The sequence below is a fragment of the Musa acuminata genome, chromosome BXJ1-3, assembly GCF_036884655.1.
Source record: "Musa acuminata AAA Group cultivar baxijiao chromosome BXJ1-3, Cavendish_Baxijiao_AAA, whole genome shotgun sequence".
Taxonomy (NCBI): domain Eukaryota; kingdom Viridiplantae; phylum Streptophyta; class Magnoliopsida; order Zingiberales; family Musaceae; genus Musa; species Musa acuminata.
This window is the reverse complement of record NC_088329.1, coordinates 36,655,650-36,670,000: the sequence shown is the minus strand read 5'-3', so window position 1 is coordinate 36,670,000 and position 14,351 is coordinate 36,655,650. Positions and strand designations below refer to the sequence as shown.

General features: G+C 40.7%; 2 protein-coding genes and 2 pseudogenes across 2 annotated transcripts in view; 2 read left to right on the top strand and 2 right to left on the bottom strand.

Annotated features, from left to right (window-relative positions):
* Positions 1-3,851, top strand: part of LOC135627087 (protein disulfide isomerase-like 5-2) — a 5,315-nt gene extending 1,464 nt beyond the window's left edge. Inside the window, exons 2-5 of the mRNA XM_065133050.1 lie at positions 860-963; positions 1,228-1,598; positions 2,066-2,373; positions 3,353-3,851. Coding sequence (XP_064989122.1) covers positions 860-963; positions 1,228-1,598; positions 2,066-2,373; positions 3,353-3,670 — 1,101 coding nt within the window. The 3' untranslated portion in view covers positions 3,671-3,851. The remainder of the gene's footprint in view (positions 1-859; positions 964-1,227; positions 1,599-2,065; positions 2,374-3,352) is intronic.
* A 1,182-nt stretch (positions 3,852-5,033) lies between these two features.
* LOC135627079 (probable alkaline/neutral invertase D) lies at positions 5,034-9,541 on the top strand. Its single transcript, XM_065133042.1, has 5 exons — positions 5,034-5,259; positions 5,536-5,941; positions 6,222-6,653; positions 7,753-8,311; positions 8,783-9,541. Exons 2-5 carry the CDS (start codon positions 5,558-5,560, stop codon positions 9,079-9,081), a joined length of 1,674 nt encoding a protein of 557 aa, XP_064989114.1. The 5' UTR covers positions 5,034-5,259; positions 5,536-5,557; the 3' UTR covers positions 9,082-9,541.
* A 2,290-nt stretch (positions 9,542-11,831) lies between these two features.
* Positions 11,832-12,581, bottom strand: LOC135638746 (pectinesterase 2-like; annotated as a pseudogene).
* On the bottom strand, positions 12,384-14,273 carry LOC135627074 (pectinesterase 2-like; annotated as a pseudogene).
* Between the last annotated feature and the right edge of the window lie 78 nt (positions 14,274-14,351).

Sequence of the window (14,351 nt, the reverse complement as noted above, 5' to 3'; positions counted from 1 at the left end):
CTCGATCGGCATCGTCCCGATCTTTGCGGGGCGACGTGGTACTCGGACGGCGCTGTCCCGATCTTTGCGGGGTGGCGCGGTACTCGGGCGGTGCCATCCCGATCTTTGCGGGGTGGCGTCGTACTCGAGGGGCATGGTGCTTACATGGTCTGCTATGCTGACCTTGATGCTGATGTGGCTGTGAGCGGTTGTTAGAGGGCAGGTTACCAAACTGTGCTTACATGGTTTAGTGAAGTGACAGAGAATGTGTGTGTGTGAGAGAGAGAGAGACAGAGAGAGAGAGAGAGAGAGAGAGAGAGAGACTGAACCAAGGATTTTGTTCTCACTATCTGGTGGCCTAAGAAATGCGGGAGAGAATTTATGTTGTTTCTAGTACTGCATTTCTGTAACATTTTAATAATACCAAAGTGAACAATCGTTAGTTTCAAGTTATCTCGGTCTGGGATTTCTGGATATGACACAGATATTTGGATTACAAATGAGGAGATCATGCATTCTTCTACCTTGCTTTCTGTTCTTTTAGTGATAAATTACTTTAATAGTGGAGATTGGTCCTGTCGCCTCGCCCTTATTTTTCTAGCATACATTTAGTTAATATGTGTGTCCACTGATATAGGTATGTAATATATAGTGTCAAAGTACACTGCAGAACTAATAAATTCACTTAATCGACATGATACTAAGTATAATAATCAGTTGTTAGGAAACAAAGTTCTTCATATTACTAATTTATATTCATAAAAGGTATAATATATTTGTTGTAAGCACATTTGTCACTATTCTGGTCCTTGGTAACAAACAATTGCCTTATGGAACTGTCTGAAGTGGCATTAATGATGTCTTTGCTGTAATTTTGCAGTTGGATACAGCTGCTCCGGTGCTAGCTCAGCTGAGTGAACCCATTATGATTGCTAAGGTTAATGCTGACAAGTACAGAAAGCTTGCTTCCAAATATGAAATTGAGTAAGTATTCTTCTGCCTATCACCTTTGAGTTTTTGAAGAACAATCCTGTTAGCTCCAACAATAACCCTACTATAGTGTATAAGGTTGTATTATTGGACCTATTAGTACAATTGTGATTCCAAGTAAGATGCTAAGCTTTAGATAGTGAGATAAGCTTCTGGATATTTTTGTGAGTTGTGATTCATTCACCTATCACACGATGCATAATATAAGTCATTTGGTTTTGACATTGAATCTAGTTTTTGCCATCATGTTAAATGCAGTGGGTTTCCAACAATGAAGCTTTTTATGCATGGAGTCCCTGTGGACTACACTGGTCCAAGGAAAGCTGAGTTGCTTGTTCGTTTTCTAAAGAAGTTTGTTTCTCCTGATGTTTCACTACTGGAGACTGATTCTGTGATCCAGAACTTTGTTGAAATGGTTGGCACTGACTTCCCTGTGTTCATTGGCTTTGGCTTGGATGAATCTGTTATTCTTGATGTCGCTCGTAAGTACAAGAAAAAAGCCTGGTTTTCTGTAGCAAAAGATTTTTCAGAAGAGATGATGGTGGCATATGACTTTGACAAAGTTCCAGCATTGGTATCTCTTCATCCGAAATATAAGGAACAAAGCGTGTTCTATGGGCCTTTTGAAGGTGAGTTCAGATAAGTATTTTGTCTATTTTGTGTATGACATTTCTTCATATTTCCTACAGAAGCTACCATTGCAGTTAAATCTAATCCTATAAAAAATAAATGAATAGCAGAGAAGCAATGCATGACTACCTAACATCACTGCCTCACTTGCTGCCTAGATAATTTAGTGTTCATGGTTGAGAGATCCCATTGTAGTCACAGATTAAGTACTCTTGTATTATTATCTTATTTTTGAATGTATTAGCTGCTACTAATTCTTAAAATTCTTCGTGCAAAAGGAAAGATCATTTAGTTTTTATCTGTCTGCTGGTTTCTGGTTCTTCTGTTTCGAATTTTCAATTCATTAAGTCTTGATATTAATGCAGCTAATTTAATTTTCTTCTTCTTGGCATCGTTTTCCATTAATTCATAGGTGACACATCATCCTTAAAAGATTGTATTTGAGTTTTATAAGTTATTTTCACAGGGGATTTCTTGGAAGATTTTATAAGCCAAAACCAGTTGCCTCCTACCGTCCCCATTAGATTTGAAACATTAAAGCTGATGAATGATGACAAGAGGAAAATTGTTCTTACTATCATGGAGGATGAGTTAGATGAGAAATCACTCAAATTGGTTAAAATTTTGAGGTCTGCTGCAACTGCAAATCGGGACTTGATATTTGGGTATGTTGGGGTCAAGCAATGGGGAGATTTTGTTGATGCATTTGATATCACTAAGAGCTCAAAGCTACCAAAACTTCTTGTTTGGGATGGAAATGAGGAATACCATACAGTAAGTCCACGTTTACATATATCAAAGTTCATTTTCTGATGACCAATTTGATAAAATTTTGAGTTAAGGTTATATGCCTATAAATGATTCTCTATGTTTTGATTGGCTTTGGTTAAATTTTAGTTATGTTTTAACAAAACAATTGGATTAGTTAGTTATCTTCTTTCTTGCTGCAGTTGCCTCTTATCTGAATTTCCTTTAAGAAGCACTGTACATAATTACATTGTATAAATGTGTTTGGTTGCTTTTTACTTCATCAAATTGATGACTGAAGAAATGAGCTATCCTTTAAGTTCTCTCTTATACTATGAAAGCAATCTGTTCATAAGCTGCTTATATATTATGAGCCAACATGCAGTGGTAGTGATATTAGAGCCTTCTGTATTCTGAACAGAGCTAATCTGTCTCTACACACAGAAGAATATTTAAGCACCCATTTAATTTGTCTTGATATACTTTTTAGTGGTTTCAAGCTTCATCACGCGTGTTGTTTTTTTATTGATTAGTTAAATGCTGTTCAAACTTTACAATAATTAAAGATATTGCTAACAAAATATTATATATGGCTTCGGCATGGTCGATTAAGGCATAGGTCCGCCAATAAACTGCAAACTTGGATCTTTTGCTCCTATTTGCCTTAATACATATCATAATGCTAAGGTCATGCATCAGGGGAGCAGACATTGGTGTAACATTAGCTTAGCTTCTCCAGTTCTATTTGTGTTAACACAAATCAAAAGTATGCACATCAGGAGGAGAGCAATGTTTGGCATATCAATATATTTTGGATCTGGGTTTGTTCTTTAAACATATTTTGGTTCAAAGCCTTCTCCATTTTCTTTCAATTTCAGGGTTCTTTATTTCTCTTGCCTTGCCTTGTTTAACCTAAATTTCTGGTTAACATATCGCTCAGAAGCAGTTAAAGTTCCAGTCTCATGTGTTGTTCTGACAGGAATCTTTTTTCCTTTTGTGAATGAAGGTTGTAGATTTAGAAGACCTAGATGATAATGATCAAGGAACCCAGATTAGTCGTTTTCTTGAAGGATATAGAGAGGGAAGAACCATAAAAAGGAAACTGAGCAGCCCTTCACCATTTGGCTTTATTAGCTCATTAACCGGCATAAGAACAGTCTACCTCATTGTCTTTGTGGTTGCTGTTGTAATGGTTATTGTGCTCCTAAGCACTCGAAGCGCAGATACTCCTCCAGTTACTCAAGATGGAGCCGAAGTCACAGAAGCTAGCGTTTCACAGGCTAAAAGCAGCAGTAGTTATCAGCCAGGGGACAAGGAAGACTGAGATGTGACACTCTCAGATTGTATTGCTGCAGTTTTGTTTAGGTTAACTAAACTTTTGGTAATTAATATTACCTCAATCCAAGCATCCCATGTAAGAAATTCATCTTAGAAATTCCTAGTTGGTTGCATAATTTATTTAACTATTGGAACCAGGAATAAATCGTTTTTATCTTAAGTATTCATATTCTTTACTTTCTTGAAGAATATATCGAGCTCGTTTCGTCGGTATTATTTAGCCTATATGTTTTGCTTAATATATAGTCCAAGTATTTTTTTTGTTCTTGTGGTTTTCCATTTAGGTCACCTCCACTGGTGTTTGTCCAAATTTTAGTTAATCACAATTAACTGTGGTTATTAGTAACTAATATGAGTTTAGATATATAAAAAAAAGTTCACTCTAATCATTCTCATTGACTTATCGTAATAGATCTGTCTATACTCTCTCTTTTTTCTTATATCAGGTTATGTTTTCTTTTCTCTCTTTTATTGCACATAAATAATATCCTTTCTTCTTTTTTTTTCTTTCCATTTATCATAATAGGTTTTGTTTCTTTCTTTTTTTTTCCTTCTATTTATATGGGAGAAAAATAAATATTATGTCATATGTTGAAAGAAGGGTGATGACATGAAGGTGACATAATTATATCACAAAAGAAGGTTTGGGGTCTACAGAGTTTAAATCCACTTGCTTTGATGGGTAACATCAGTTAGAGTATCATCATTATTATGTTAATCAAGATATGTACTATCGTAATGTAACGGTATTTCGAAGTTGACTCGATATGGTACGATAACGACGTACCGAGCAATACACCTAGATGTACCGAACGATACACTAGGGTTTATCGAGCAATTTTCTCTTACTGCAGCACTATTATAGTGTAACATTGTAGTACTATAGTATTGTTCCAGCATATTACTGTAGTACTGTAGCACGGTCCGTCTAATAGTGGACGATCCGCGTACTGATATGTCGTCGAACCGGTACATACCGCCCGTAGTACCATTCGAAATTACCTACTATGATGCTAATCATGATTAGTAAATACTAATCACAATGGCATATATGTATGTAAGTCTTTTTATTATATGATGACATTAGATAACTAAACTAAAATTTAGATGGATAAATGCACGAATCACCAACGTTGAAGGGATATAATTTATACATATTTAAGGATATTAAGAATCTTCTATAAGAGACAATCTCCAAATGCTACTATCATATGTCATCACAATCCACACAAGAACTCTTCATATCTCCTTTTCCGTTTTCTTCCTAGTCTTTGAACCGGGAACGCCATTTCCCCACGTGCTTCTTTACCGGCTACAACCGGTCACCTCTCAAACACGAAAGAAGTGGGTGACGGAGAGAGGCGACCATTTCGCCGCTCTCTTCCCCTCCTCGCTCGCTCTCTGCGTGTCCTCTCCTCTTCCCATCTGTCTCCTCCTACAGACGACTCCTTCCCTCCTCCAATGCTCTCTCTTCCCCCCCTCCTCCTCCTCCTCCTCTTCCCCCTCCTCCACTGCATTCCCATCGATCTCCATCGCCCGCTCGTCATTCCTGCTGCCGTATTGCAGGTCTCCGAGGTTCGTTCTCCCTCTCACTCCTCACGATTTCTGCCATCAATTTCATCGATTTATCTCGCATTTTATTCTACTCCTCGACGTAGATTCGTTTGCGCTTTCGAGGTTCACATTGATTTTGATTTCGTGATCCATTTCGAAGATGACGGATCTGTTCGTCTTTGTCATGAATCTGAAATCCCTAGTTTGCGGCCTGTTTACGAAGAAATGTGGCTCCTTTTTGGGTATTTTGCTAAAAACCGTGATTTTTCTGCTCTTCTGTATCTTGACGTGATGCAGATCGTTGAGGTTGAGTTCGAGAATGGTTGGAGGAATGGACCTGCGGAAGGTGGACTCGCTCTCTTCTATTGCGGAGGCCGAGGATCTCGATTTCTCGCGGCTGCTCGACAGGCCGAGACTAAAGATCGAGCGGAAGAGGTCGTTCGACGAGCGATCAGTTAGCGAGCTCACCGTCTCGGGGAACCTCCGGCAAGTTGACAGCTACGATAGTATGTGCTCCCTCGGCACGATGAGGTCGGTGCTGGACACTCCGGTCTCGTCGGATCCAAACCCGTTCGATCCGCATCCGATGGTTGCGGAGGCGTGGGAAGCTCTCCGGAGGACGATAGTGTTCTTCCGGGGGCAGCCGGTGGGCACGATAGCGGCCTACGATCACGCCTCAGAAGAGGTTCTCAATTACGATCAGGTATATCATCCTCCATTATTCGTATCTCAGTTTCACCGATACATACTGATTGATAGGCAAATGGGTCATCGGAGATAACATCTTGCCTGTTGCTGTATTGAGTACATTTGAGGACAGCGTTGGTGTGCAGTAAGAATTGTCAATTTCATGTATTTGTATTACAATCAACGAGAATGTCAATTATTATATAAATTCACGTCAAGTCGTTTACTTGCTGGTGCTCAGATAACCAAATTGCAATCAGATAGTATATTTGATCTTGATTTCACTTTGCACGCAGGTGTTTGTCCGTGACTTCTTTCCAAGTGCTCTGGCTTTTCTAATGAATGGAGAGCCTGAGATAGTGAAAAATTTCCTCATGAAAACCCTCTACCTTCAAGGGTGGGAAAAGAGAATAGATCGTTTCAAGCTTGGGGAAGGAGTCATGCCGGCAAGTTTCAAGGTGAAGCATGATCCTTCTAGGAAAACTGACAATCTAATAGCTGACTTTGGTGAGAGTGCAATCGGAAGGGTTGCACCTGTTGATTCTGGTTTTTGGTGGATTATTCTACTTCGGGCCTACACAAAGTCTACTGGGGATTTAGCACTGGCAGATTCAGCAGAGTGTCAGAAAGGGATGAGGCTTATACTAGCTTTATGTTTGTCGGAAGGGTTCGATACATTCCCAACCTTGCTCTGCACAGATGGATGCTCGATGATAGATCGTAGAATGGTAAGTTCATCAACATTGTGTTGAGGTACTCGTTAATTATGGTGCTTATACTTACTCAGGGTTATCCTTGATTTTTTTTCACTTGGTTGTGTTTCTTGAATTAGAAGCATATTTTGTTTCGTTCTTCTATCTCTTCAGATTAAGTTTTATATTATGTGGAAAGAAAAGTAATCAGAGACATCTCTGATAAATTTCTGAACTGATTAATGTGCCCAAAGCTTTAATTGCATATTCCTTTTCCCATTGTCCAAATGAACAAATTTTGTTTTCGTTTTTCCGTTAATTATAATATATTTTCTAAGTCAGTGTAGCTTATCCAATTTGTCAATTTCTTAAAATGTATTTTTTCTGTTGCATAATGAAATTTGAAATGGTTCTCTTCTTACTGCAGTCAAATGCTTATGAAAGAAGACCATATTTACATGGTATGACTTTGAGAAGATTGCATTTTACTTCATTATAACCCTTTATGATAAGTCTATAACAAGGCTACTAAAAGTCATTATTAGAAAATCTATCGGTAAAGTGAGTGTACGTGCAACGATTTAGAATACTCAATAAACTTTCTTCTTCGTCAGATACATCCAATTTCACACACTCAATCTCTGACTATATCTTTAAAAAAAACACACTGCTTTAAGTTGGGTTTCTTAAGAAGAACACATATTCTTAAAAATAATTTTTGTTTAACTGAAAATCTTTGCACAACTTTCTCAAAATCTTTCAAGGTCATTTAATGATCTTTGTTCCTTGAGGCATTTGATTGACAATCTATTTATCATTTAAGTTGAAACCTCTGGGCCTTTTACTGTCCTCCATCATTCTAAAACTGATATTTGATTAATTATAAAGCTGGTCATATCCTAGAGTAGATAACTTGGACGGTGCATCTATATTCATTTATCTGCTGTAGTGCATTAACAATAACTTGCTTGAACACTAGAGAAATTTGATTCTGGAGTAGGTTTGTAAACGGCAGTTAAGAGATAAAACGATGCATGTTTTAATTGCTTTAGACGTTGTTTACTTTGTTTATGGAAATATGAGTTAATGTTCTATCCACTGTTATGTGCTTCTGAGGAACGAACAAACTTTGCAGGGTATCTACGGGTATCCTATGGAAATTCAAGCCCTTTTCTTTATGGCATTGAGATGTGCTTTGACGATGCTAAAACAAGATACAGAAGGGAAGGAGTTCATAGATAGGATAGTGAAACGCTTGCATGCCTTAAGCTATCACATCCGAAATTACTTCTGGCTTGACTTCCAGAAGCTAAATGTCATATATTGCTACAAGACAGAGGAGTATTCTCACACAGCAGTTAATAAGTTCAATGTTATTCCAGATTCCATCCCAGACTGGATATTTGATTTCATGCCTACTGGTGGTGGATATTTCATCGGAAATGTTAGTCCTGCGAGAATGGACTTCCGATGGTTTTCTCTTGGTAACTGCATTGCGATACTATCTTCTCTTGCTACCCCAGAGCAATCTGCGGCTATAATGGATCTGCTCGAAGCGCGCTGGGAGGAACTGGTTGGTGAAATGCCCCTAAAGGTTGCATATCCTGCTCTAGAGAGCCATGAATGGCGTATTGTCACTGGTTGTGACCCCAAAAACACCAGATGGAGTTACCATAATGGAGGAACATGGCCTGGTTAGTGCTTTTGAGCTTGCTGAATTTTCTTATTGAATTGCATATTATGATGCCGTTATATTAATTCAAAATCTAACTGGACAAAACTGATGGAAGAAATGTCGGTGTTTTGGCTTGGTAAATTGATGAGCTGATCCTTTATCTCAATATACCATGTCCTAACTAATGCTGGAGTTGATAATAACATTCAATAACAGATTATATTTCATATGATGTGTTCTCCTTAACAGAAGTTACAATCTTTTCCTTCAAACATACAAGCAAGTTTTATATTGTTAATCACTATACCGATCATGATGCACTTTCCTCTGTTAAATTACACTTAGAATTATGTCGAACATGCTTTCTACCATCGATACTTTGACTGTCATGTGCCAACCTCAGTTCCTTGTTTTACTTCATCCTTTCACTTGTATTACTTCAGATTGTTCCAGCACTACCTTATACATCAAATTCCATTGTCTTCTTCAGTGACTCTGTGGCTGCTCACTGCGGCCTGTATAAAGACTGGTCGTCCGCAGATTGCAAGACGAGCGATCAATCTTGCTGAAAACAGGCTGTCCAAAGACAGTTGGCCAGAATATTATGATGGTAAGCTAGGACGGTACATTGGCAAGCAGGCAAGGAAGTTCCAGACATGGTCTATCGCAGGTTATTTAGTCGCTAAAATGATGCTCGAAGACCCTTCACATCTTGGTATGATCTCTCTCGAGGAGGACAAAGCGATGCTGAGGCCTCCAATAAAGAGATCAGCTTCATGGACTATTTGAAGGTGGCAAGCAGGCAAGGAAGTTCCAGACATGGTATATCACAGGTTATTTAGTCGCTAAAATGATGCTCGAAGACCCTTTGCATCTTGCTATGATCTCTCTCGAGGAGGACAAAGCGATGCTGAGGTCTCCAATAAAGAGATCAGCTTCATGGACTATTTGAAGGTGGCAGCCGAAGAGACCTTATTCCCTTACACCATTCTTTGACAGTAATTCTTTGATCTTCTATTCTTTCTTTCTCAGTAGCAATTGTTTGTACAATATTATGATAACATATCACCAGTTTTAGTGCATTACAAATAAGGTTAGCTCTGTATTATTTTGTTCTCATGGTAGCAACAGATTCAGTTTTACATGATCTTGATCTAATTTAGTCTTTGATTCCTTCTCCATCACCTCTTGCATGTCGAAAGACATGCTGCATGTGACGTACAAAAGTAAATGTAATGCAAGTAAATGATTTAAAGAAGCAAGTTGCACATTCAAGTGTTGGATTATATATAACATGGACAACTTTAGTAGCTTTTGGATTGTATAGGTGTTCTATTGCTATATATATATATATATATATACATATGTATATATATGTATATATGTATGTATATATACATATATATATACATATGTATATATGTATGTATGTATGTATATATGTATATATATATATATACATATATATATATATATACATATACATATATACATACATATATATATGTATATACATATATACATATGTATACATACATATATACATATGTATGTATGTATGTATGTATGTATATATATACATACATATATACATACATACATATGTATGTATGTATGTATGTATGTATATATGTATATATATATATATATATATATATATATATATATATACATATGTATATGTATATACATATACATATGTATATGTATATACATATACATATGTATATGTATATACATATACATATGTATATGTATATACATATACATATGTATATGTATATACATATACATATGTATATGTATATACATATACATATGTATATGTATATACATATACATATGTATATGTATATACATATACATACATATATGTATATACATATAGTCCGGTATATAGTTTCGAATGAAGTTTCGAATGATACCGTCAGGTGCAAGCTGTACGTATTGGTCCGACAGTTTACCGGTACACGGATCGCCCGTTACCGTGTAGAACGCTTAAAAGCGCCCTGTATCGAACGATACAGGGTTATATCGGGCGGCAACGATCGAAATTTCAACCGTTACCGCTCGACACAGCTCGATAATGATCGATTTCGACCGTTATAGCTTGGTTACGGTGCTCCAACGGTCAAATTGACCATTGGAGCCTTTTCTCACATGTTTTTAAACCATTCTTCTTCTTCTCTATTTCATTTAATTTCATTCTAATACTCTATTAAACTATCTTAAACTTTTTTTCTCATATTTGTGCTCTCATAAACTCTACAAAATAATGATTTGTGAATTAAATCGAAGCTATTTTGGAAAGATTAAGATGAACTTTCTTTAATTAGAGAGTAATTAAGATCTTTAATTAGACTAAGAAAAAGGCTCATTGTATTCATAGCCATCGTATTATGGAGAATCATACGGGCAACGGCAATATGGTGATAGTTGGTCATCCTTCTCTAAGCAACAGTGTGATACAAAGCAACATCGGACAAATGTGATTCATGACGATCATCCTATGATCATCACCATATTGATGCATCAATAGCATACAGTGCATCAATATACTATGTCATGAGATCAATTTCATGATTGGATCCAACAAACATATCATATTGATATGCAGATATATAGGATCGATGACCTCGATCAACCACTCAATCATTTGTTTTGATAGTAGAATCAACAATCAAGTATATTTACATATATAATTATTTAATTCACTTGAATTTTAGAGTTTATATTATAACAAAATAGTCTAACAATTCAAATGATTTTTCTGTATATATTTTAATATTTACGTAAGGACACTCCGTAATGAACTGAAATATGAACTTTGCATGAGCCTATTTCTCAAAACCCGAAAAAGATATATGATACTATTCTTACCTAATTTACATTGATTTTGTTATAAACTTATGTTATTACTATATTTCTAACTTAAAAATCTCATCCTATTTTTTTTATTTTTAAATATTTTTGAAAGATTTTACACTTAAATTAGGTGTATCGCTTGATACATGGTACCATACCATACCGACCGAAACACCAGTATGGTACGATATTTCAATTTTTGATCCTGATCATAATTAAAGCTTATGAAAAAAACAGAACCTATAATCATATTATAGGAATTAGAGAGATCATCCTTGTGGTTCTTCAAACACAAATCTAATCATAATTAGGAGCACTGGGAGGGAAAGAAGTTTGTTTAAATATGTTGGTGTTTCTAACAAGCAGATCATGTTGATAACTAAACTAAATATTTTTCATGTTTTGATGGTTCTTGCATGATCTTTTAGTGCCTTGTATAAAGAAATTATGTCACATAGATAAGTTCATGACCTGTACTGAATAATGTTGACAAGTAGAAGATCATTTTGGCAAGTCTATGTAGGTCGATGTGATGTCAAGAACAGTGAGATGCCTGATAAAGTTCCATTACTCTTCTTTCCTAATCACATCAAGCATTATGTTTTACATATACATACATGTACATTTCTTGGCATGGTCTTCTTGTTTCTGCTGCAAGTCGCCTTAAACCAAGATCACAGGCCATCGGTGAAGGGAACTCCGGTGGCCGGCAACCAGCTACCTCCAGATAGCAAACCCCTCACAGTAAATCTCAGAGCAGTCGATGGATCGGTGATGACATGGTGGCCGCGCCACCTGACTCGCCTGGAAGTGTCAGACCCCGGCCCTGTGTTCTTATACTCCCCGTAGTATAACGTGTTGAGAGCGAACCGACCGCTCCATTCCAACCACCCAGCTGCGGAGATCAGATCATCCATGTACGTACCCATGAACACAGTTCGAGAGTAGGCCTGCCATGGCCTTCCCAGGTACGTCCGGAACTTCCCCTGAACCGGCCTCAGGTCCGGCGCGGCCGTCACCCTGCAGTGCTAGATGACGATGCCGGTGTTCTGGCTGGGATCGGTCCACCCCTGCGCGGTTATCGTGTTCTGCTGCTTGCTCATGGGCCGCCTCACGTAGATGTTGCAGTCCTGGAGCACCGCGGCGGCGTTGCCGAAGATGAAGTCGACGGTGCCGTGGACGTCGCACTCGCGGTAGAATTGCCGGAGCGAGTGGGCGTAGAGCGTGTCCTGGTACCCCTCGAAGCTGCACCGGTAGAAGACGGCGAGGTCCGCGTTGCAGCGGAGCGCCACCGCCTGGCGCTTCGCGGGGCCGGCCGTGTTGCGGAACGTTATCCCCCGAGCGATGAATCTGTCCCCCGTCACCGCTGCACGCCACCACACATCACCGATACGCACAAAGATCAATCTTTCCCATGTGAGAGAGAGAGAGAGAGAGAGAGAGAGAGAGAGCAGGAAGAGTTCATGCCACTGTACTCACCCACGGTGGCGGAATTGATGGTGGTGGAACCTCCAGCAACACTCCGACTACCAGCGACCACTGTCTTGCCGATGCCATCCCCAACCAACATGAGGTCTCTCAGGTACGTCCATGTACGTACCCATGAACACAGTTCGAGAGTAGGCCTGCCATGGCCTTCCCAGGTACGTCCGGAACTTCCCCTGAACCGGCCTCAGGTCCGGCGCGGCCGTCACCCTGCAGTGCTAGATGACGATGCCGGTGTTCTGGCTGGGATCGGTCCACCCCTGCGCGGTTATCGTGTTCTGCTGCTTGCTCATGGGCCGCCTCACGTAGATGTTGCAGTCCTGGAGCACCGCGGCGGCGTTGCCGAAGATGAAGTCGACGGTGCCGTGGACGTCGCACTCGCGGTAGAATTGCCGGAGCGAGTGGGCGTAGAGCGTGTCCTGGTACCTCTCGAAGCTGCACCGGTAGAAGACGGCGAGGTCCGCGTTGCAGCGGAGCGCCACCGCCTGGCGCTTCGCGGGGCCGGCCGTGTTGCGGAACGTTATCCCCCGAGCGATGAATCTGTCCCCCGTCACCGCTGCACGCCACCACACATCACCGATACGCACAAAGATCAATCTTTCCCATGTGAGAGAGAGAGAGAGAGAGAGAGAGAGAGAGAGAGAGAGCAGGAAGAGTTCATGCCACTGTACTCACCCACGGTGGCGGAATTGATGGTGGTGGAACCTCCAGCAACACTCCGACTACCAGCGACCACTGTCTTGCCGATGCCATCCCCAACCAACATGAGGTCTCTCACCCCCACCTGCACGTTCTCCACGTAAACCCCTGCCTTCACATAGATCACAAATCTTCTGCTCTCCCTCCCTCTCCTCCTCGACGCCTCGTTGATAGCTTCCTTGATGCTCCCAAAGTCCCCACTGCCGTCCTTCGCCACCACCAAATCGGCCACCACGTCCCCCCGGCGCACCCGGAGGAGCTCCCGGTCCTCGACCGACGACCACTCCGGGAACGCCCCACCACCCTTCCTCTCCTCTTCCTCCTCCCTCGTCTCCGTGATCGCCAAAGCGTTGCTCACCAGCTCCGACGCATTGGTCAGCAGCGGCACGAACCAGGAGCTGGGCACGTGGAGCTCGGCGAGGCCGGCCCGACAGGTGTGCAGGTTGGTGAGAGCGGCGCTGAGCCAAGTCTCGCACGTCGTAGCCCACGCGCCGGCGCGAGGGGCCCAGGGAGCGGTTGAGCTGGCGCACGGTGGAGTCGTGTAGGTCGAGGCAGTCGGACCACGCGGCTCCCTCGAGGCCGCCCAGAAGGATCTGTTCCCGGGCGAGCATGGCGTGCTCCATGGCGGCGTGTATCGACATCTGCTGCATGCTTTGGCTCACGTAGTGTGTGCATGTGTCGGAGTACGGAGGTGTCGGAGTACGGAGCGAGAGAGCACCAGCGGTGTCGCTTGGCCTCTGCATGAAAGGCCGAGGGGTGAAGAAAGAGACCGTAAGAGGTAGTAAACAAGCACAGTAGGAGTAGCACGATGGAGAGCTTCACCATTATGGAGTACGAGTGTCAAAGGTAGAGGGAGTTCTTCTCTATATATGGCTTGTGATGACCATGGAAGGAGGTGGCTTCGATTGCTTTTGCCAAGACGCAAGGGTTGATTGCTGCAACCTCAGGTCGAGTTGCTTGTGCACAAGATATGCCCTCGTGGTGTGCAAAATGCTCATTAAATGAAGACA

Bases quoted from the DNA above. Each gene is read 5' to 3' on its own strand.
- LOC135627079 (XM_065133042.1), top strand. From the start codon at position 5,558: ATGGTTGGAGGAATGGACCTGCGGAAGGTGGACTCGCTCTCTTCTATT. The intron at 5,942-6,221 runs GTATATCATCCT...CTTTGCACGCAG, and splicing joins AGGTTCTCAATTACGATCAG to GTGTTTGTCCGTGACTTCTT. The intron at 6,654-7,752 runs GTAAGTTCATCA...CAAACTTTGCAG, and splicing joins CGATGATAGATCGTAGAATG to GGTATCTACGGGTATCCTAT.